Consider the following 23,214-nt stretch of genomic DNA (forward strand, 5'->3'; position numbering starts at 1 on the left):
GAAGGACTTTAGTTGACTAAATCTTAAGATTTATAACGGGCCCTCGAGCTAGCCGAACATGTACTGCGGAGACGCATCGACATCTGGCAATCATCTTACTCGAAGAATAGGGTCTGCGTGTGGGGAGCCACGGGACAGAAACCGTTGTAATGTTTACTGTCGCGTGTCGCCACGAATATTTCTTTTAAGGAGAGCTATAGAATTACTCCATACCTTTGTTAGACAAAGCGTTCATCCCGTGACCGCGGCTACGTTCGGCGACTGACTGTCGCCTCGAGCCCAAGCTCATTATCACAACTCTCGAACAATTACAATCGGATTGGATAACTACAATTGTTGAATTACAGCTATAGTAGACTTTAGGTTACAATGTTGCGGGATTATCCAAAATTCCAAAGGCTCCGGTGTTCTTTCATCTCCGACATATATATTATATATACTATTATATCTATATAATATATGTATTTATATCTATAAATATATGTATAAATATATCTGTTTAAAAAAATAAAGTTGACCTTCATATATCGCCAATAATATCGCGTGTGTAAAAAGAAACTAATTACATTTAATTCTTTTTTTACATTTATTTATTTTTTATTATTATTTTTTTCACAACTAATTACATTTAATTATTACATTTACATACATTTAACTATTATTACATACATTTACATACATTTAATTATTATTTTTTTCATAATTATATCTCGTTTGAAATATTTTTCGACATAATTAATTGTTTCAAAAACACATATTCCAGCCTTCTAAATGATTTATTTTGCGTATTATACGAATTATTCCATCTATAAGTAAATTGTTCTCTCTACACACAAACACGCACACAGTCTGTTAATTACACGAGTTAATTGTAACATTTTTCTCGATAAGTTGACAGAGCAAGGAAAATGAGCGACGAACCTACCTACAAACTAATCTACTTCAATGCCCGTGGTAGTGCCGAACATATACGGTACATATTTGCATATGTTGGCATCGAGTATATCGACGAGAGGATCCCCCTACAACTCTGGCCTGAATACAAGGATTGTAAGCGTGAAGAATCGATTTTTACTTTCATCGTTCAACTCTCAGATATCTACCATTTACTCAAACTTTTCTGTATATAAAACTTTCGTTTCACGTGCAGGCTAAACTTACTTAAAGTAAAATTTCATACGGAATAAAGTCGAACTTTTCATTAAGTTTTGCTTCCGTAATATCGTGTTTATCGAATACCAACTTAATTCACTTACGATTCTCGAATTTTTGTGTTGCAATCTTTATTGTTTTCAATGAATCGAAGCATTTCGAATATTTTGAGAAAACCGTAAATAGGTGACTTAAAATAGGAATACAAAAATACTTCTACGTTTCTCGTTAATTTAAAAACTTTTTAGGACTTGTCGGAAAAAAAGGATAAAAAATTGAAATCAGTTCGGAAATGAACAAGAACATAGCTAAAAAGTCGAAAGAACAAAGCAGACATAAAATTCGATCTTCCGTTGCGACATTTCTATCGTAAATAGTATAATAAAAGTTTTACGCAGCATAGTCTTCGATATAATCTTATATGTCGCTTGCAGATAGAGAAACCAAAAGTCAACGTAAGTCTGTAAATCAATCCTGTCGGTGTAAAACACAAAATTACGTTCGCAAGAGACATTCGATTTATATTCCTTGCATTTCAATTTTCATTACAAGAACCGTGTACATTTTCTAATATTTTTTCCGTGTCTGGTATTATCTTTTATCCTTGATTTTAAAAACTTTAGGTTCTTCCCAACAGCGATAACCTGCGATACCCTGCGAAAACACGCGATACCCTGTCCATCGTAATCGTAAGAAAAGAAAAAAAGGAGAAAGAAGACATTTCTGTATTTCTTTACTAGGCCATGTTGATTAAAACCGAAATGATTTCGATTCATCTATTCACAAGAACGCAACGGCCTCGGAAGCTGTGTTGTGATTTCCTATCGATCATTTCCCTTTACACAGTGTTCATATGAGCCATGTTTGTTCTTAGCAATGCCTTATAAAAAGCTGCCTGTGCTGGAGGTAGACGGGAAACCGGTAGCGCAGGCTGACGCTGTGGCGCGATACTTGGCGAGGAAGTACGATCTAATGGGAAGAAACGAAAGCGATGCGTTGATATGCGACGTGCTCGTCGATACTCTTGAAGATTTGGAGCAAGGTGAGTAACTGATGAGATGACTTTGCATTTGTCTCACCACAGAGACAGACGTTCAAGAATTCATTGTGAAAAGACGAGTACAAACAAGATACGTATGTCTTTCCGTTAAGCGAATGTTACAGTTTGTTTGCAAAAGTCAGTTTTTAGATTATAGAATCGTAGATAGAATTTAGAGGATAGAAAATTTTAGTAGTCACTTTTAGTTTAGTAAAGTCTTATCGACAATAAGCAGACTACGTTATGATACAACGATTCCAACTGAAGATTTCTATCGACATCACGAATTCGATGGCTTCCAAATTTTCTTCTCTGCAATCTCAGACGCTCAACTCGAAAGAATCTTTTAGATCCCCCGACAAACACTCGACTCAGGTTATCTATTATCGTAATCTTCCTTCGGGATTTTTTTTAACTGCGTTGCGTTAACGAATAACGGGATAACATCACGTTTCTCTCAACGCCTTTCAACGTTCTACAACTTTTATTCTTTGCAAATCCCTGTCTCTATATGATAAACGCTGGTTATCCGCGGAAGGAGCGAGGGCAACGAAGTGTATCCTGGTACGCGATAACGTTACTAATTTCCAATTACGATATGTGTGATTACGTAACATCTGCTGTCTGCATAATGCGTTAACGATCCGCGCGTTGATCGCATAAATATAAATCGAAGGGAATGGAATCGCTCGAAACTCATGCAACTATCCGCAGGTGTTTAAAATCGTGTTTTTACACCGCCAACGTAACGTCACGCCACGTCGAAAAATTATTACTAGACAGAGAAGGTGAACAAAAAACGAGGTAAATAGGCTACCGATTGAATAATATCATAACGATCGTATCTCTGGTTTTTGCTCGTCTTTTATATTTGTTTCAAATGTATAAAATATAATCGTATCGATATCGTCCACGATTAAAGCCATCCATCCGCCATCGACGAGGAACGAACGATTATATTTTATCATTTATGCGAATCCTTCTCTTCTTTCTCTATTTACGCCCCTCGCCTTGCTTCGTACCGCCGATGATTCACAATTCGATGCACCTGAACAGCTGGAACGTCGCAGATTTTTCCGTACGATAACAAACGTGTTTTTGATGGCCTGCTTTAAACCGTGACGATCGCCATGACGTGCATCAATTGTCGAATGATGTAGTGCGACGATACTCCTACGCAACTTTTTTTTACGCTGTTTTTTCCTCTATTTTTTCTTCCTGTGTGTTATCACATGATCATGAGATACCTGTATAGAAGATGCAAAGAGTCTGTGAAGAATTTACAGATATTTAAGGTTATCATAATGTTTAAGCAAAAGCTAAGACGCAAAATATTGCTCAAGATGTAATTATGTAATATTTACTCAATTTCTAGAAGACTGTTTATATCTTGTTGTTATTCTTGATATGGAGATAAATATAGTATACTTTATTAAGACCTAGATAGAAGACTTTTTTTTCGTTTCTCTTCTCTTACTTAATCACTAAGAGTTATATAACGTTTATTCGATAATTCTGCTTCTCCTGACCTTTCCACAAATGGTTGTTTATATCTCGACATTCTTGGTACTTTTAATCAAATTTTAATAACAGTACTTTACTCGTCAGAAGTAAATAAAAAAGCTCTAAGTAGAAGCAAGGATTTATTTACCTTTCCTTTCTCGAATCTCAGTTAGCAATGTTGTTCCTCTTGAAAGATTTTCCAAGTTTCCAAGACAATTTCCACGCTGGTAACATTGTATATATTTCAAGTATCGTGAACCACAGGAACTTGTTGAGGCAATATTGAAGAAAGCAAAGAGAATGAAGAAATTGTAGGAACTATGAGAGGCTACTCCTTCTTTCACAACTTATTTTCTCTTCGTTTGGGGGGAAAAACACAAATGAACGTAACGGTTGGTTTCATATACGTTTCAGCTATCTGCTACTGTCGCATGGAGGAGGATCCTGAAAGGAAGGAAGCGAGGATGAATCAACTTTTGAACGAAACAATACCATTGTACCTGACTAAATTCGACCAGATTATTGGCGAATATGAAGGATATATCATTCCTTCTACCGTAAGATTTTTTATCCAAATTTAATGTTAAAATTTTTAGTCTTTGTGCAAACTGGGCCATGTTGTCCATAAAAAATTATTGAAACTTTGTTGCGACAAGACAGCTTTAATTGTTGAGAGCAGAGTGTATCTTTAAAATTCACTTCTGTTAGTTTATGTACAAATGAATTTGCCAAGATTCTCAGCTTTTAGATAATTATTCATGTATCTTCCTCATCAAGTTTGATAGAAATTATTACTATCGTAATCAAAGCAAAGATTAAGATATGTAAAATCATTTCTCTGGATATGACACTCTTGTTTAATGATTGATAAATGATACCATTCGAAATATCATATTTATATAATATATAATGATACTTATAAGTGTAATCACTTAAGTACAGATATCTGAATTTTTCTCACTGTCACTGACATAGATACGTATTATGGTTCCTTAGATTACTTGACCAGTTTATTTCTTTCATCACTGTGTTATTATATAATAATAATAAATAGTCACATTAAATTAATTTAGTATGATTATGTTGTTTAATAATACGTGTTTCATTGCAAAATATTTAGCGATTGAAGGGCTCACAGGAAACATGAAAGTGAAAGAATACTAGAATCTAGAGTTTACGATTTCAATTTCTTTAACGAGATATTTATCATATTACACAATTCCTGTAAATGTATTTGTAATTATATCGCCGAAGAATTGTACTTAATTAAGCTATGAAGTTGTGGAATCGTGAGAAGGCTTATTTTTATAGAACTGTCTAATTTCCATTCGACATTGATTCAGGATACACATTACTCTTTTTTACATAATACCAGTTTTGTCATTTTTAATTAACAAATACCTCCAAAGGTTGAAGTTTCTAGAATTATCCATTAAATTCTGACAATAAAATAAAAATCCAAATTCTTCCTAAAAAGCTAGTGATCTTTAGTTAAGAGTTCGATTTTTCACATTTTTCAAGGTAAATTAAAAAAATTGTTTAATAGAGGAGGTACAAAATAAATGTATACAAACCTTTTTTCAGACGACATGGGCGGACTTAGTATTTGCGGAGACCCTGGAAAATTTCGAGTATATGTTTGGGCCACCAGTTTTGGATAAATATCCAGCTCTTCAGGCACTGAAGAAAAGGATTCATACAATACCGGCCATTTCTGATTGGCTGGTTAGGCGCCCATTCACAATCAGCTAAAAAGCTAAAAACGCGTGGAAAAAAGATGACCAGTACACCAGTATATATATATGTACGCTGGCATCGCTATGTTGGTAAATGTTCGATGTTATACGTGTCGTAAAATGTAACAGTTCTATTTAAAAAAAAATTTCGTGTCTATGAGTACGTTAAAAGTTTAACTATAAAAAGTCTCATCTGAGCTGTGCTCCTTTATGTGAAGGTATTATTGTGTGTAATATTGTGAATGACGACTTTTCCTCTCCGATATTCGTGAATTGAATCACGGTCAACTCAGCTTGAACTAAAATCCTAACTAAAATCGTCACCAACAAATCCGATGGTCCCGTGCGCTAGACACACCCATCCTTAGCTTTCCTCCGAGACAGCATCGTCTCCCAAGACAGTTCTGATTTTACATCCTTCGAACGGTCAATATCCTTCCACCGGGTAGGGCACACCCACAGATCAGTCACTTATTCATCTCGTACATACGCACCAGCGTAACTGCCTTCGTTATAAGTTGTTGGAATAAACGGTGAAATATAACTTACTATACTGTGTCATATTCATTTAACCACCTCTTATCTTAACCGAAACAGGGGAACGACTACTTCGCGGCGCCGATTCACCGAATCGTAGCGAGAATTTACGCCTCTCGCTACTGCGACTGCGTCTCTCCGCGAACGGTCGTAACACATTGATCGACAGAAGTACTAAACTCTAATAACATAAATTTATATATTTTCTATTTCCCAGCCACCAGTTTTATAGATTTTTCTATCTTCTGTACTACTTTTATCCCTTTTATTTTTTCTTACATGAGATTATTGTAAATTTAATATCATTTGTTCGCAATATTTGTTATTTATCTTTCCTTGAATTTGAAATTTCGCGCTTCAATGTTGTGTGTTGCTCGACGTTTTATCGAACGATGTTTATCGAACTAGTTTATGAATACATACATAATCATTAAAGAATCTATAAACCTTACTAGTTTGTTTTTACTAAGTTTTGTTACAGAAAACATGTTCTCATAAGTTTTCAACTTTAATTTATGGAAATTTATTAACCTTAAACTATAAAATTTTAAACTATAAAATCATTCAATGAGTCTTTCCGGATGTTTTTATGTAGTCATAATTTCACATATCAGCACAGCTCCACCAATACGATAAGAGTTACGTGGAAGCAACAGGGGGGAAGAAGAACATATAGATATCTAAAGGTTATTTTTGTCTCATTCAAGTTTCTGTTAACCGGCTTGGAAATTTCCTGTGCTTGTTTCGACTTTGAAGTCTTAAAAAAAAAATTGTAAGTAAATAGTATATATATAGTATATATATCCCGAGTCAAAGTTTCTCTTTATAAATAATAAACCGTTTAAAAACTATATTTTGTATGTTTTTTCCTTATTCATAATTAAATAATAAATATGAAATACTTCTACAGAAAGCCGACATCCTTCAATTAACCGAACAGCAGATGATTTAAAAATTAGTAGTTGAAAGAAATAAATGTTATTACATGTTCATAATTGATCGATAAATTTAAGTATGCAATTAGAAAATGTTTCTTATGTTTGGAAGAATATATAATCACTGCTGAATGTTTTGTAGTTACGAAAGTTGTATACAAACATACATTGTACATACGACTAGTAATGGTACTAAATTACTGTTAGAGGGTCTTGGGTGTATAGAACCATATGGTTAAATTAATACTAGAGATAACGAATCGCGCGAATGTAATTAATATTTTGAAATGCGTTGTTTGCATTAATTGATAGTTTTCTTATAAACTTTTTTATAAACAATTTCATTGCTATAGAAAAAAGATAAATGCCGGTAATATGTCTATCCTACTTAAATAGAAAGTGCAATATTTTGTTATAATATTTGGCGCAAGTTTATACATTATTACATCCAAAAATAATATTCTTTTTATATCTAAGCTATATTAAAATATAAAGATACAAATAGCTATGCGAGTAGTTAGTAGTTGATGCTTTTTACTTAAATTGTCTTATACTTCATAATTTGTAATAATATAATTCTTGTCATCAATGATTCTTTGTTTTTACTTTGTATATATTATACTTCCAGGAAGATGCCGCTCTATAAATTGACTTACTTCCCAGTTACGGCATTGGCAGAACCAATCCGTTCTTCTTCAGCTATGCTAGTATTCCATTTGAAGATGAACGTATCAAAAAGGACGTCTGGCCAGAAATAAAGCCCTGTAAGCTTAAAATTTAAAGAAGTTCTGTTTCTTAAATCTCATCTTTCCTAATTTAACTAAAGTAGCTAAATAAAGTAGAACACAATTATGCAGAGTATAACAGAGATTATTGTTTACTCTCCATTGCTCTATAAGATATGTGGGAGAACAATAGGTATTGTTAAGGAGACAATGCCCTTTGTTTGCTGATAAATTATCAATAAATTAAATTATATCTTTCCGAAACAGATAACAGGAAGCTAGATATTTAAGAAGCATCATAATCTGTTTGTTCGATAGAATCTTTGATTCTATTAGTTGTATGTTTTTAGTGACTCCTTATGGCCTGCTTCCTATGCTCGTAGCCGATAGAAGGAAGGTTGCTCAGTCTACAGCTATTTGCCGTTACTTAGCCAAACAATATGACTTAGCTGGAAAGACTGACTGGGCAAATCTTCATATTGATGCCACTGTTGATACTATTCATGATATTCATCATAGTGAGTATCCAGTGCTGTTTTGCATAAATCTTATGAGAATCTTGATAACAGATAGTACATATCTGTTCAGGTATTTATTAGTTGAAATCCGATTTAATATTTGATTTAATCGAACGATACACGTATGTCAACAATACAAGACAAAGGATTAAAAAGGATTGTAATTCTATCTTCAGTATCATTTAAATTTCGCACAACACTGTATTCAAGTTAGTATAACATTAGCGAATAGTATTTAACTGAAAACAAATTTTCAGAAATTGCCGCCTTCCACTATGAGGAGGACGAGAAGGTCAAAGCTGCAAAACGCAAGGCTGCTGAAGAGACGCTGCCGATCATTTTAGAACGTTTGGACCAGCAAGTGAAGGAAAATGACGGCTACTTCTACGATGGTACTCTCTCTTGGGCTGATTTAACATTCGTTGCTCTGCTCGATTATTTGAACTTTATGTACAAGTCTGATCTGATCGAGAATTACGAGAATCTGAAGCTGCTGGAGAAAAAGGTCCTCCTTCTGCCCAAGATCAAAAACTGGATTGAGAGACGCCCAGTTAGCGAATTCTAAACTTCACGATTGCTTATGGTTTTATAAGCGTTTAAAGATTGCGGTCTTAGTGTGTTGAGAGAATGAAGAACGAATCGTGTTGATGGAAGTTTGTATGGAATATACTGATTGCTTTTAACATTCATTAGTTCCAGTTATTACCGATATTTTTGTCATTTAGTTAGGGTTTTCCCTTTAGATTACGTTGTGATAGAGAACTATTATTTGTGTATTCCTACAGAAACATACGAACTATATAAACTGTTGACACGATGTTGTGCTTTTGTATTATAGAGATAATAATAAAACCATCAAACAATCATTAATTATGTTTTTTATTATATTCATTAAGAATTGAAGATTACCTCCTTGGTGATCTTGATAATATCGTATTTTACAAATGTTGAACAAAAAAAAATGTATGATTATTTTATTCAATACGTTATGAGGGTTGCTTTAAAAAAAAGTACGAGTTACATATTTCTTTGAAAAAAGCATGATTTTTATCCATACAATAATGTTCTTCTCTTATCGCTTTAAAGTTGAGTACTTCGTTGATTACATGAGAGAACTCGCCTACAGCAAACAAGATACGACCGTGTGTAAAGTAATTAATCTGTTTGCTCGTTGCTAGCTACACATAAGGCTTGTGTAAAAAAAAATATGCATTTCAGTTCAGGCGGAGAATTATGTAGGAAGTCATTTTGTCGATCAATAACTTAGTTAATAAAAGATCAAATTTTCATGTACATAAATGTAAGTAACGTTCAAGTATTAATCATTACATACAATTTTTGTATAATTCGATATCTTGGTCACTTACATCTTACAAATGATATATAGATAATATTTATGAGATACATTGGAGCTATCTTTTAGTTAACGCCATTTTTTCTTATTTCTCTGTACTTTTACTATTCTTCCAAAAATATCAAAGGATCGATGACTTCAAATTAAACTAGAATTGCTTCGGTATATTGTCAATCAATGGCTATTTGTATTCACATCTATATCAAAGGAAAACCGATTGCAAAATTAATTACCCTTGCAACTCCGCAATCTGAAACTATGTGTGATCGACCTTGAAGATGACAAATCTCAATATTTGAAGTAGTACAAAAAGATGATAATTTAATTTCGCTTTATCAAACTGTACAAAATTTGTATACACATACAGAAAAAAAACGGAGTTCAAACATTAATCAACATGAATTATCGGTTATTATTGCTGAGTAATTATTAGGATTAGAGTTTTGGAGTATCGATCGTATCGAGTTTTAACTATCGGTTTCCACAATTTATTGTTTTTCTAAATTATGTCTAAATGGTACCAGTTTTTTAATATTTTATAGTTTACACTCCAACATACTGACGTAAGCTATCGAAAATAATTGTAAATTATGCAATATCATTTTTTTTATATTTCATAATCTAAATTTCAATCTATTTTTTGTATTTAACATCCCTTTTTTATTGTTCGTGTTCCGTCTTGTACGTTCTTCAAAAAAACCTTAATTTTTTTTTGGATAAAATCTTGTGTGAATTTACAAAAAATACGATTCTTCGTTTAATTTTTTTCCCTTATTGTCTTTGCATATTTGGAGTTTAAACGCGTTATAAGTACGTTTTTTTTTTTAACATGATTACGTAGAATTCTTATTCTGAATAAATTATTTGTTTCCGCTTCATAACTGTTTCTAAATTACAGTGCATTTAATCTTGAAATGCACAGTAACATTTTATACTTTTTACGTTCTAAGGAATTTTCAGGATCGGTTAAAAATTAAATTACAGTAATGGTAATACTCAATATTAATGTCAGACGTGGATACTTCACTGTTTTGTATAATAATTTGTTATCTTGGCATCGATCAAGGTATATAATATACAAAGCGTACAGATTAATAAGAATTTTAATTAATCCTTCTTCTATAGTATTCACCGTTCTTTTCGAGCTCGTACCATTTCAAATAGACTTTCGAATAGATTTCAAAGATTTGTCTGTTCAAATAAAACGCGATCTTTCTTATTTCCCTATCAGTCGTCTCGTTACTGTTCCGTTGTTTCCAACAGATTGCAGATTCGTTTAAAAAACATTTGTAACGAAAAACAAACCCACTCGCAGAAATGTTATTCAATATCGCATTTATAACTTTCATAGACATCCTCCTCTCATTGCTATCATTGTAAACAGATTGAAACTTCGTTTGCAAACACTCGCGATTAAAAAAAAAAAAAAAAAAAGAAGAATTAATCTTAAACAATTTTATCTTGTGTTCCATTTATAATTTTCATAATTGTCTTCCCGACGTTGTATCATTTTAAATGGCTTTTTTCTATCCATCTATGTTGCAGCGAGATCAACGGTCCTAATTACTAAATTGCACGATGTGTTCATACAAATTCACTTTTTATGAACGCGATGAAACGAAATGAAACCTAAGTAGAGATTTGTTTTCTCATGAAGTATAACGAGTTTTATACTTTGGATAGATTGCCTCGTTGCGAGAAGGTCTTAATCGTTTATAATTGCGATTAAGTAATTGCAATAAGTCATATTTTTAAGAAACGTTCTCACATGCTGTCACACACTCTAATTAGAAAAGGATCATGAAACATTCGGTTTATGATATTATTTGTTTGTAAATCTTCCTGCTTCCGGAAACTTTTTTAAATATGAAAATATTTATATACAAAATTAAATATTTTTTTCAATATCAACACTTCTTGCGTTTATGTTGTCCTAGTCAGAATTATATTATTTCGTGTATCCTGTTGCTTTTTATATGATAGTCCTCCCATTGGCCGCGGATTCGTTATCAAGCCTGAGGCTCTCGTCACTAGTGTCACTATCGACAATAAAGGTACCCCACCCGCGACCGGACGATGGAGAACTCCAACACGGAATCGCAATCTCCCGCGAGCCCTGCCCGGGAGGGCGCCTCGAGCTCGGACTCGGAATGTGACTCGAGCTCGGATTCGGATTCAGACTCGACATCAGAAGTGGCATCCGAACACACGTTGTCGGCACGGGATCGTAAGAGTATCGTGCGCGCACTAAAGCAGTCGCTAGTGAAGAAGAAGAGGAAGAAGAAGAAGAAGAAGAAGAAAGGACACCGGGCAACCTGGGTATCGCTACCGCGCTTCAACCCCGAAGCCGCGGACGCAGATCCAGCCGCCTGTGCACAGCCGTCGGCCTGCTCATGAGGGACCACCGCCTGAAAAACAGCGCACTGTATTCTGCCCTAAACCGTGCCCTAGAGGGTCCGGCAGCGTATTGGCTTACGCAGGTAATGAACGGCGACGAGCTCACCTGGCCAGATTTTAAGGAACAATTCGCCGCGCACTTCGGTGACCAAGAAGTAGCAGCCGCGTCGCTAATCAAGGTAGCCGAGGAACTACCGCGGGACGGCGAAACACCAGGAGCGTACGGAAATCGTATCATCACCCTCCTCGGGTCGAAGTGGCGAAATTCAACCAGGGAAGAGGTATTCGCCGCCACCGCCCTCCATCTGCTGGGCTGGCGCGATGAACGTTTTAAACGACTAGCGCTCACGAGTGACATCACGTCGGTGAAACAATTCCAAAGAGAAATGAAGCCCTTCCTATACACGGAGTGGCCAACGCCCCCGCCGTGGAGGTCATTAGCGAGCTCCGGAAACAAACGAGACAGGTCACCCGCCCCCTGGACCAGGTGTGGCCACTGCAGTATTTACGGACATCCGACATTCGAATACCGCAAGAGGGCGAAGTGGGAACCGAAGAAGGACCCCCGACGCCCGGAGGAAAGCCGACCGGCTGCACCACCAAAAGCGTTGTGCTTTCACTGCCACATGCCGGGACACATCGCGTCTCGCTGTCCCTCGCGGCGAGAAGAAAAACTTTGCCCCGAGGACGAGCGCCGGGTCGATGCCTGTGTCGTGTAAAATTAAGGTAAAAATAAGGAACGTTAATTTCCGAAAAGCAGATTAAGTTCTTTTTATTTTTTTACTCAATTTATACAATTTTTTCGGTTCGCGATGATACACTTTCGATAGTTGGATTAGTTAAGAATTTTTTTATTAGACTGACTGGATGATTTTGAAGGGAGCATTTATATTCTTCCATTCGTTGGAGTGGGAGAAGGTTTTGTTTATACTTAGTGTAAAATTCGGAGAACGGCTGGAGTGATCGAATGCCACTCAGGCGGCTGAGAACGGATGCTGACCGGACGGTCACACGCGATAAGGCGTTCGGAATTTCGGTTTGTTATATACAGTTGCTCGAATTTCGTCTGTGACACCTGCGTGGTGGAAGCCCCGACGGGTAGACTAAGCCAGCAGGCCACACACGAGGACGTGTGAGTGTCAGGATGGCCGAGTCGGAGACGAAAGGACGCCGGGGCCCCTCTGGAACTTGAGGACAACACCCTAACCTTGCAACCTAGAGCCTAATATAGCCATAACGAAACAATCGCAAGTATCCAAACCGATAGCAATCGTACGTCGATCGGAGGATCGTGTGTACTGAGACACTCGACCGGAGTCTTGTTTCGGTGGCGTCGTTGGGATGACGAGCAGTCTTGTTAGAGAGCTGATCGGTGAAGGAAGTCGAGTGCATTACGAGCACGGAGTGGTGCACGTGTGAGTTAGAGCAAGGGAACCTGTCCTCCCGTTGGTCACGGATTCGTTATCAAGCCTGAGGCCCTCGTCACTAGTGTAACTATCGACAATAAAGGTACCCCACGCGCGACCGGACGATGGAGAACTTCAACGCAGAACCGCTACCTCCCGCGAGCCCTCCCCGGGAGGGCGCCTCGAGCTTGGACTCGGAGATTCAGACTCGACATATATATTATTATATATATTATATATACTATTGTATCTATATAATATATGTATTTATATCTATAAATATATATATAAATATGTCTATTTAAAAAAATAAAGTTGACCTTCATATATCGCCAATAATATCGCGTGCGTAAAAAGAAACTAATTACATTTAATTCTTTTTTTACATTTATTTATTTTTTATTATTATTTTTTTCACAACTAATTACATTTAATTATTACATTTACATACATTTAACTATTATTACATACACTCAACCCACTCAACGGTTTACAACAAAAAGCACGTAAACCCACTCAACGGTTTACAACAAAAAGCATATAAAACCACTCGGTGTATTACTATGATCACAACGCAGTGTTAATGATCCTCTGAGGTCAGTGTACTTGCATCGTTATTATCACCGCCGTTGTCATCACCGCAGAGGTCTAACTCAGCAGGGACGCAACCTTCTGGTATTTTTCTCAGTCTGTCGTGTCTGTCCTTATATGATCGTTTGCCGTCTAAGGTTTTTAGGGTATATCTATCTCCTTCCAAAATCTCTGCTATCTCGAATGGACCCCTGAATTTCGGATCTAACTTCGTCTGGTTTCTTTCCTCGTTTTTGCATAATACAAAATCACCAAGGTTAAACCTAACTACCTTAGCTTTAGTTTTGTCAACTCCACCTTTATCGTATCTAGCACTAATTTCTATATCCTCTATTGCCCGCTGTCTTACATCAGGGATACCTACTTCTCTTTCTTCGATATTATCGGGTATCAACGAGTCGTAAGGTCTTTGCTGTTCCAACAATTAATAGTTCCAATGGGCTCGATTTAGTCACGCGGTGCAATTCGAAGCCGGCTATATTTTGCCAACCGCGTCTAGCCACGATCGCCCGGTCGTTTCTATGATCGTGAACATAATTTTCAACGTACCGTAATACGCTCTACCTGACCGTTGGCCCTACTCGCACCGGTTGAGATTAAGTGGAGTTTTAGTGTTCACCTTGCCAGAAATCTTGGAATTTTTCACCCGTTATGACACCTCTCTTGGTCCGCTATTATCCGGCAAGGACTGCCGAATAAAAATATAGTACTTAAGTGCTTTACCGGTACTAAGGAAATCTACTTTGCGAGTATGATGCAGATATGCGAATTTAGTGAAGACGTCGACCAAAACAATGACATACTCTCTCGAACCACTTTTACCGCTTAGTTTGCCCGTTATATCCACGTGAACTGTATGCCAAGGTATGCTGGTCTTAGGTATAGGATGTAATTCAGCTCGTATTTTACCTGAACTGGCCTTCGAAACTTGACAAGCGTGACAGTTCTCTACGAATTGGCGAACATACTCCGCCATTCCTTCGAACCAGTAACACTCGCACAGTTTCTCAAGCGTTTTATCCCAACCTAAGTGCATAATTGACTGTTGCACATGGTTAATAACAGATCATCTAAAACCTCTGGGGACGATGGACAAGCAGAGACATCTGCCTTTTCTCTGTATTTTACGATGAAGGGTACCGGACCGTAACTCATACGTATTCGCGACGTCTTCCGCGAGCTCTTCGTTCTGTAATTTATTGACGATCCCAGAAATTTGGGAGTCGCGACGTTATTCCACTAATAGCTAGTCTTCGGAGATTTCGGTCAGATTGATTTCCTTCTCTATGACTTCGTTGATCGTAAGGTGATCCAAGTCTACGGGATTTCGCGAGACAAAATTTACGTGGGCCATTCGTTTACCTTCCCGGTACAGAATGTCAAAAGTAAAAGTTTGTAAGTAAGCCCACCACCTGTAAACCCTGTCATTTAAATTTACCTTACTACTGGATGCCTTCAAAGGATTACAATCGGAGACGACAAGAAATTCTCGTCCGTGGAGATAATGACGGAAATGCTTGACGGCGTTCACAACTGCTAACGTTTCTAATTCGTAAGAATGATACCTAGATTCCGCAGGGCTACTTCTTATACTGTAATATTCTATTACTCTATTTTTACCTTCAATCTTGTGCATTAAAATAACCTCATATTCACCCGAACTAGCGTCGATACGAAGTTCTATCGGGTAGTTCGGGTCAAATATCATTAACACCGGCGCGTCGGTCAGGGCGGAAATTACCTTTTGCCTTATTTTTCCATGCCTATCTGTCCAAGTCATGTTTTTATTATCGGAAATAAGCGCATACAAGGGTTTCATTACCCGTGAAAATTTAGGGACGAATTTTCGGAAATAAAGGGCTAAACCTATGAACTGCCTGAGCTGTGTGACGGTCGTTGACGCAGGTAAAGAACTCAAGGCGTGCATTTTACCTGGATTGGGACGAACTTCTCCGTCGTAAATTACATATTCCAAATAGAGTACCGATGCCTTTAGAAAAGAACATTTTGAAAAGTTAAAGGAGAATCCGGCTTTTACAAGGGTATCTAGTACGGTGTGCAATACTTTTAGAGCTTGTTCTATCGAGTCGGCAATAATTAGGGGATTATCCAAATAGACGACAACGTAAGAATGGCACGTTAGCTGTTATACGTGTTTTCGAAGGAATCTCAAGAATGATCTCTCGTTTCGTTTGTTCGGGACCTCGAAATCAGCAGCCGCTGCTGAATGGAACGAAGGAAAGTGTAGTACAGATCACTCCGACCAAATGATTTCTTATGTCACCGCAATTAAAAAGGGTCAAATGCTACAGAAGACTTGGCACGCGACTACTCCTGAGGATTTCCGTACTAAACGCTTTGATGGTTTACAAAATTGTAGCAAGGAAGAACATAAATATTAGAATATTTAGGCAAGTATGAGCTGCACAATTATTAGGGTTGTCCGAAAGTATAAGAAACCCCATTTTCGACGGGGTCAGCATAGTATCGCCGTCCCGAAAATGACTTCCGGAAGAAACATTAAACGCGCACGCACTTATGTTATGCAAATAAAGGACATCGAATGGATCGAACAAAGGCACAAAAGAATTCGAAGAAAACAACAACTTATTATCCAAATTGTTCATCGAGAGTAATCAATGCTGTATACTTCCTAGAATTAGGATGAATAGGGATTTGGAGAAACCCACCGGCCATGTCCAGAATAATAAAATATCTCGCTTTTTCAATCTCGCGACTTGATCCGCAATGAGGGGTAAAGGATACCGATCCGCGACCGTACATTTATTTAGTTCTCGAAAATCTACCTATCATCTATCTGAACCATTGTTCGTCTTCACGAGTAACACAGGGCTCGCGAACGGTGAATTACTAGGCTTTATGATTTTTGGCTGTAATTAAGTCGCTTGTTCTATCACGTACTATTCTGCGCTCGCGAAGTCTATTAGGACTCCTTGTACGGCGATGTTAGGATCAATTGATTGTACTTCTAACTGGCCTGTATTTTTTTGTACGAGTACGTAGGGAACCCGTAACGGATGAATCTCTGAATTTTCGAAAAGAAAGATTAATCGACTTTTATCGCTACCACGTACCTCATTGTCAACTTCATTAACATCGATCTCGTTTTTAGCGGTTTTATTACAGGCATTAATTATTTTTGTTTTACACATAGCGAGGCTATTTTGTGTAATATTACGTCAAAATCTTGGCTTAAAATTTAACGAGTAATCGCGATATCGTATTGTTAAATAACTACCAGCGAGAACATGAAAAGTTTATCTCTAACCACCGACACCTGCAACGGACAAGATTTGAGCGATACGTTTAGTACCGATATTTCTTATTCCTCGCATTACTACTATATCAATCGTTCTTTTGCCAGAAATTCTCAAGACTACGGATTCTTTAATTAGCGAACACTCGGCTCCGAAATCGGGGTAAAATGGAAACGACTCACCCGGATGGCTTGATCTACCAGTTAGCGCCTCCACTACGTAGAAGTCAATTCGACACTCGGTATTGAAATTATATTCAGGGCACTGCTTTGTAAAGGATCTTCCTCCATAATCAGATTGGTAGCTGCGCACCAGGCAGCGGAGTCGAAAAATTGTTAGGTTCCACACTCGATTTTTGCACTAGCGACGGAATTAACTCGCGCACGATGGTCGTAAGCTCTTGCACTGTTATAACCGGCACTGATCCCACTTCTGATGTCGGGTTTACATTAAAATTAGGGTTAGGGGCGTGAAACGAATCTTCGTTTGGGTTACACGTTGTCGTTATGCAATAGAGAAGACATTGACTAGTGCAAATACGATTATTATAGAACCGGACAAGTAACCGCGGTTGTTAGGTACTCGAGAAACTAATAACAATGATCCTAGGTTCAATAACGAATCCGCGGTCGACGGGATGATAGATGAACGTACTCACAAAATCTAAGTCGGACGCGTAATATTCACTGATCGTAAAGAGTTACTCCTTTCATCAATGAGATCGCGAGCGAGAATGTCTTTCCCGTCCCGATGATGCCACAGAGGAAAACTATAATGGGGTGTGTCTAAGGACACGAGATTATCGGATTCGTCGAGAAAAGCCTTCGTTCAGAAAGTAAGGGAAATTGGCCTTGCTGCTAATTGGTCAATCTCCATATCGGTGGTTAGAAAAAGGTGCTAGCCGCCCTCGAGGGAAAGTTGCTAGTGGGAGACGCCGCTCGTTGAAAAATATGTCTCCCCTATCTTCCCGTAGTTGGGACAAAGACCGTTTGTCTGTTTGAAGGACTTTAGTTGACTAAATCTTAAGATTTATAACGGGCCCTCGAGCTAGCCGAACATGTACTGCGGAGACGCATCGACATCTGGCAATCATCTTACTCGAAGAATAGGGTCTGCGTGTGGGGAGCCACGGGACAGAAACCGTTGTAATGTTTACTGTCGCGTGTCGCCACGAATATTTCTTTTAAGGAGAGCTATAGAATTACTCCATACCTTTGTTAGACAAAGCGTTCATCCCGTGACCGCGGCTACGTTCGGCGACTGACTGTCGCCTCGAGCCCAAGCTCATTATCACAACTCTCGAACAATTACAATCGGATTGGATAACTACAATTGTTGAATTACAGCTATAGTAGACTTTAGGTTACAATGTTGCGGGATTATCCAAAATTCCAAAGGCTCCGGTGTTCTTTCATCTCCGACATATATATTATATATACTTGTCGGATCAGGATTCGAATTTTGGGCGCGCGACGACTCTTCATGTGGACTAGCCATCGTTTCACAAAGCCGAGATTTTATTTACACGTATATACAGGTCTATCACTAAGCTTAACAAATAATAAGTACAACTAATAATAAGTCTAACAAACACTAAGCCTAATGAATAATACGATCTACGAATAATTAAATTAAATAATACTATTAGCAATGTTTGAGTTCAAACGAATCCACGGTCACCGGGATAACTCCTTACTAAGCGAAACTAACTTAGTCGCAAATGCGATCCTCGAAAACGCTCGATGTATCACTCTCCAAGGCAATCGCAAGAATGCCAGCCTCGTGGAGATTTTTCTCCCTGTACGATTGCATTTTGTTTTCTATCCCCGTTTGGAAGCATCGAGAAGGTTCCAAACGCCGTTGCTAGGCACACTCGTTGGAAGCATCGAGAGAGTTCCAAACGCCGTTGCTAGGCAGTTTCTGCCTGGAGTTTTGGTTACTAAATACAATGTATGTCCCATTGCATCGGCACCTCCGAGGCAACATCACACGTGGCTCGACCCGCTCTCGAGGCCGCATGCCGCCACAACCACACTTCTCGGAAAACACATACAACCACTCCAGACCTCCGTTAGATAAAACATCCATCCCGTGACCGTGGCTACGTTCAGCGACCGATTGTCACCTCGAACCCAATCTCGCTTATTACAAATCTTAAACAATTACAACTATAATAAAATCTAGGCCAAGGTACTAGAGGATGTTCCCAAAATTTCCAAGGAAGGGCTTCGGCTTTCCTTTCATCTCCGACATACTATTATATCTATATAATATATGTATTTATATCTATAAATATATGTATAAATATATCTGTTTAAAAAAATAAAGTTGACCTTCATATATCGCCAATAATATCGCGTGTGTAAAAAGAAACTAATTACATTTAATTCTTTTTTTACATTTATTTATTTTTTATTATTATTTTTTTCACAACTAATTACATTTAATTATTACATTTACATACATTTAACTATTATTACATACATTTACATACATTTAATTATTATTTTTTTCATAATTATATCTCGTTTGAAATATTTTTCGACATAATTAATTGTTTCAAAAACACATATTCCAGCCTTCTAAATGATTTATTTTGCGTATTATACGAATTATTCCATCTATAAGTAAATTGTTCTCTCTACACACAAACACGCACACAGTCTGTTAATTACACGAGTTAATTGTAACATTTTTCTCGATAAGTTGACAGAGCAAGGAAAATGAGCGACGAACCTACCTACAAACTAATCTACTTCAATGCCCGTGGTAGTGCCGAACATATACGGTACATATTTGCATATGTTGGCATCGAGTATATCGACGAGAGGATCCCCCTACAACTCTGGCCTGAATACAAGGATTGTAAGCGTGAAGAATCGATTTTTACTTTCATCGTTCAACTCTCAGATATCTACCATTTACTCAAACTTTTCTGTATATAAAACTTTCGTTTCACGTGCAGGCTAAACTTACTTAAAGTAAAATTTCATACGGAATAAAGTCGAACTTTTCATTAAGTTTTGCTTCCGTAATATCGTGTTTATCGAATACCAACTTAATTCACTTACGATTCTCGAATTTTTGTGTTGCAATCTTTATTGTTTTCAATGAATCGAAGCATTTCGAATATTTTGAGAAAACCGTAAATAGGTGACTTAAAATAGGAATACAAAAATACTTCTACGTTTCTCGTTAATTTAAAAACCTTTTAGGACTTGTCGGAAAAAAAGGATAAAAAATTGAAATCAGTTCGGAAATGAACAAGAACATAGCTAAAAAGTCGAAAGAACAAAGCAGACATAAAATTCGATCTTCCGTTGCGACATTTCTATCGTAAATAGTATAATAAAAGTTTTACGCAGCATAGTCTTCGATATAATCTTATATGTCGCTTGCAGATAGAGAAACCAAAAGTCAACGTAAGTCTGTAAATCAATCCTGTCGGTGTAAAACACAAAATTACGTTCGCAAGAGACATTCGATTTATATTCCTTGCATTTCAATTTTCATTACAAGAACCGTGTACATTTTCTAATATTTTTTCCGTGTCTGGTATTATCTTTTATCCTTGATTTTAAAAACTTTAAGTTCTTCCCAACAGCGATAACCTGCGATACCCTGCGAAAACACGCGATACCCTGTCCATCGTAATCGTAAGAAAAGAAAAAAAGGAGAAAGAAGACATTTCTGTATTTCTTTACTAGGCCATGTTGATTAAAACCGAAATGATTTCGATTCATCTATTCACAAGAACGCAACGGCCTCGGAAGCTGTGTTGTGATTTCCTATCGATCGTTTCCCTTTACACAGTGTTCATATGAGCCATGTTTGTTCTTAGCAATGCCTTATAAAAAGCTGCCTGTGCTGGAGGTAGACGGGAAACCGGTAGCGCAGGCTGACGCTGTGGCGCGATACTTGGCGAGGAAGTACGATCTAATGGGAAGAAACGAAAGCGATGCGTTGATATGCGACGTGCTCGTCGATACTCTTGAAGATTTGGAGCAAGGTGAGTAACTGATGAGATGACTTTGCATTTGTCTCACCACAGAGACAGACGTTCAAGAATTCATTGTGAAAAGACGAGTACAAACAAGATACGTATGTCTTTCCGTTAAGCGAATGTTACAGTTTGTTTGCAAAAGTCAGTTTTTAGATTATAGAATCGTAGATAGAATTTAGAGGATAGAAAATTTTAGTAGTCACTTTTAGTTTAGTAAAGTCTTATCGACAACAAGCAGACTACGTTATGATACAACGATTCCAACTGAAGATTTCTATCGACATCACGAATTCGATGGCTTCCAAATTTTCTTCTCTGCAATCTCAGACGCTCAACTCGAAAGAATCTTTTAGATCCCCCGACAAACACTCGACTCAGGTTATCTATTATCGTAATCTTCCTTCGGGATTTTTTTTAACTGCGTTGCGTTAACGAATAACGGGATAACATCACGTTTCTCTCAACGCCTTTCAACGTTCTACAACTTTTATTCTTTGCAAATCCCTGTCTCTATATGATAAACGCTGGTTATCCGCGGAAGGAGCGAGGGCAACGAAGTGTATCCTGGTACGCGATAACGTTACTAATTTCCAATTACGATATGTGTGATTACGTAACATCTGCTGTCTGCATAATGCGTTAACGATCCGCGCGTTGATCGCATAAATATAAATCGAAGGGAATGGAATCGCTCGAAACTCATGCAACTATCCGCAGGTGTTTAAAATCGTGTTTTTACACCGCCAACGTAACGTCACGCCACGTCGAAAAATTATTACTAGACAGAGAAGGTGAACAAAAAACGAGGTAAATAGGCTACCGATTGAATAATATCATAACGATCGTATCTCTGGTTTTTGCTCGTCTTTTATATTTGTTTCAAATGTATAAAATATAATCGTATCGATATCGTCCACGATTAAAGCCATCCATCCGCCATCGACGAGGAACGAACGATTATATTTTATCATTTATGCGAATCCTTCTCTTCTTTCTCTATTTACGCCCCTCGCCTTGCTTCGTACCGCCGATGATTCACAATTCGATGCACCTGAACAGCTGGAACGTCGCAGATTTTTCCGTACGATAACAAACGTGTTTTTGATGGCCTGCTTTAAACCGTGACGATCGCCATGACGTGCATCAATTGTCGAATGATGTAGTGCGACGATACTCCTACGCAACTTTTTTTTACGCTGTTTTTTCCTCTATTTTTTCTTCCTGTGTGTTATCACATGATCATGAGATACCTGTATAGAAGATGCAAAGAGTCTGTGAAGAATTTACAGATATTTAAGATTATCATAATGTTTAAGCAAAAGCTAAGACGCAAAATATTGCTCAAGATGTAATTATGTAATATTTACTCAATTTCTAGAAGACTGTTTATATCTTGTTGTTATTCTTGATATGGAGATAAATATAGTATACTTTATTAAGACCTAGATAGAAGACTTTTTTCTCGTTTCTCTTCTCTTACTTAATCACTAAGAGTTATATAACGTTTATTCGATAATTCTGCTTCTCCTGACCTTTCCACAAATGGTTGTTTATATCTCGACATTCTTGATACTTTTAATCAAATTTTAATAACAGTACTTTACTCGTCAGAAGTAAATAAAAAAGCTCTAAGTAGAAGCAAGGATTTATTTACCTTTCCTTTCTCGAATCTCAGTTAGCAATGTTGTTCCTCCTGAAAGATTTTCCAAGTTTCCAAGACAATTTCCACGCTGGTAACATTGTATATATTTCAAGTATCGTGAACCACAGGAACTTGTTGAGGCAATATTGAAGAAAGCAAAGAGAATGAAGAAATTGTAGGAACTATGAGAGGCTACTCCTTCTTTCACAACTTATTTTCTCTTCGTTTGGGGGGAAAAACACAAATGAACGTAACGGTTGGTTTCATATACGTTTCAGCTATCTGCTACTGTCGCATGGAGGAGGATCCTGAAAGGAGGGAAGCGAGGATGAATCAACTTTTGAACGAAACAATACCATTGTACCTGACTAAATTCGACCAGATTATTGGCGAATATG

The 23,214-nt window shown here is 37.3% G+C and overlaps 1 protein-coding gene, 2 long non-coding RNA genes and 1 pseudogene across 5 annotated transcripts; 2 read left to right on the forward strand and 2 right to left on the reverse strand.

The window, feature by feature from the left end:
• Positions 1–567: 567 nt before the first annotated feature.
• LOC117162182 (uncharacterized) lies at positions 568–5,409 on the reverse strand. Of its 3 annotated transcripts, none has more exons than XR_013061772.1 (4): positions 5,269–5,409; positions 3,843–4,138; positions 3,556–3,760; positions 568–3,438 (listed from the first exon to the last, which is right to left on the reverse strand). It is a non-coding gene; the product is annotated as an uncharacterized LOC117162182 (long non-coding RNA). The 3 variants fall into 3 exon arrangements; XR_013061771.1 differs by having other exon boundaries at positions 568–3,460; XR_004465165.2 differs by lacking the exon at positions 3,556–3,760.
• On the forward strand, positions 4,015–5,978 carry LOC117162440 (glutathione S-transferase-like). Its single transcript, XM_076627663.1, has 2 exons — positions 4,015–4,251; positions 5,279–5,978. Exons 1-2 carry the CDS (start codon positions 4,015–4,017, stop codon positions 5,444–5,446), a joined length of 405 nt encoding a protein of 134 aa, XP_076483778.1. The 3' UTR covers positions 5,447–5,978.
• Positions 5,979–7,424: 1,446 nt separating this feature from the next.
• Positions 7,425–9,015, forward strand: LOC117162439 (glutathione S-transferase-like; annotated as a pseudogene).
• Positions 9,016–19,553: 10,538 nt separating this feature from the next.
• On the reverse strand, positions 19,554–22,821 carry LOC143305093 (uncharacterized). Its single transcript, XR_013061773.1, has 2 exons — positions 22,542–22,821; positions 19,554–22,446 (listed from the first exon to the last, which is right to left on the reverse strand). It is a non-coding gene; the product is annotated as an uncharacterized LOC143305093 (long non-coding RNA).
• Between the last annotated feature and the right edge of the window lie 393 nt (positions 22,822–23,214).

The sequence above is a fragment of the Bombus vancouverensis genome, unplaced genomic scaffold (genome assembly GCF_051014615.1).
Source record: "Bombus vancouverensis nearcticus unplaced genomic scaffold, iyBomVanc1_principal scaffold0086, whole genome shotgun sequence".
Lineage (NCBI taxonomy): Eukaryota > Metazoa > Arthropoda > Insecta > Hymenoptera > Apidae > Bombus > Bombus vancouverensis.

Excerpts from the sequence above, each read along its gene's own strand:
- LOC117162440 (XM_076627663.1), top strand. The coding sequence starts at position 4,015 with ATGAGAGGCTACTCCTTCTTTCACAACTTATTTTCTCTTCGTTTGGGG. Across the intron at positions 4,252-5,278 it reads GATATATCATTCCTTCTACC|ACGACATGGGCGGACTTAGT; the intron begins GTAAGATTTTTT and ends ACCTTTTTTCAG.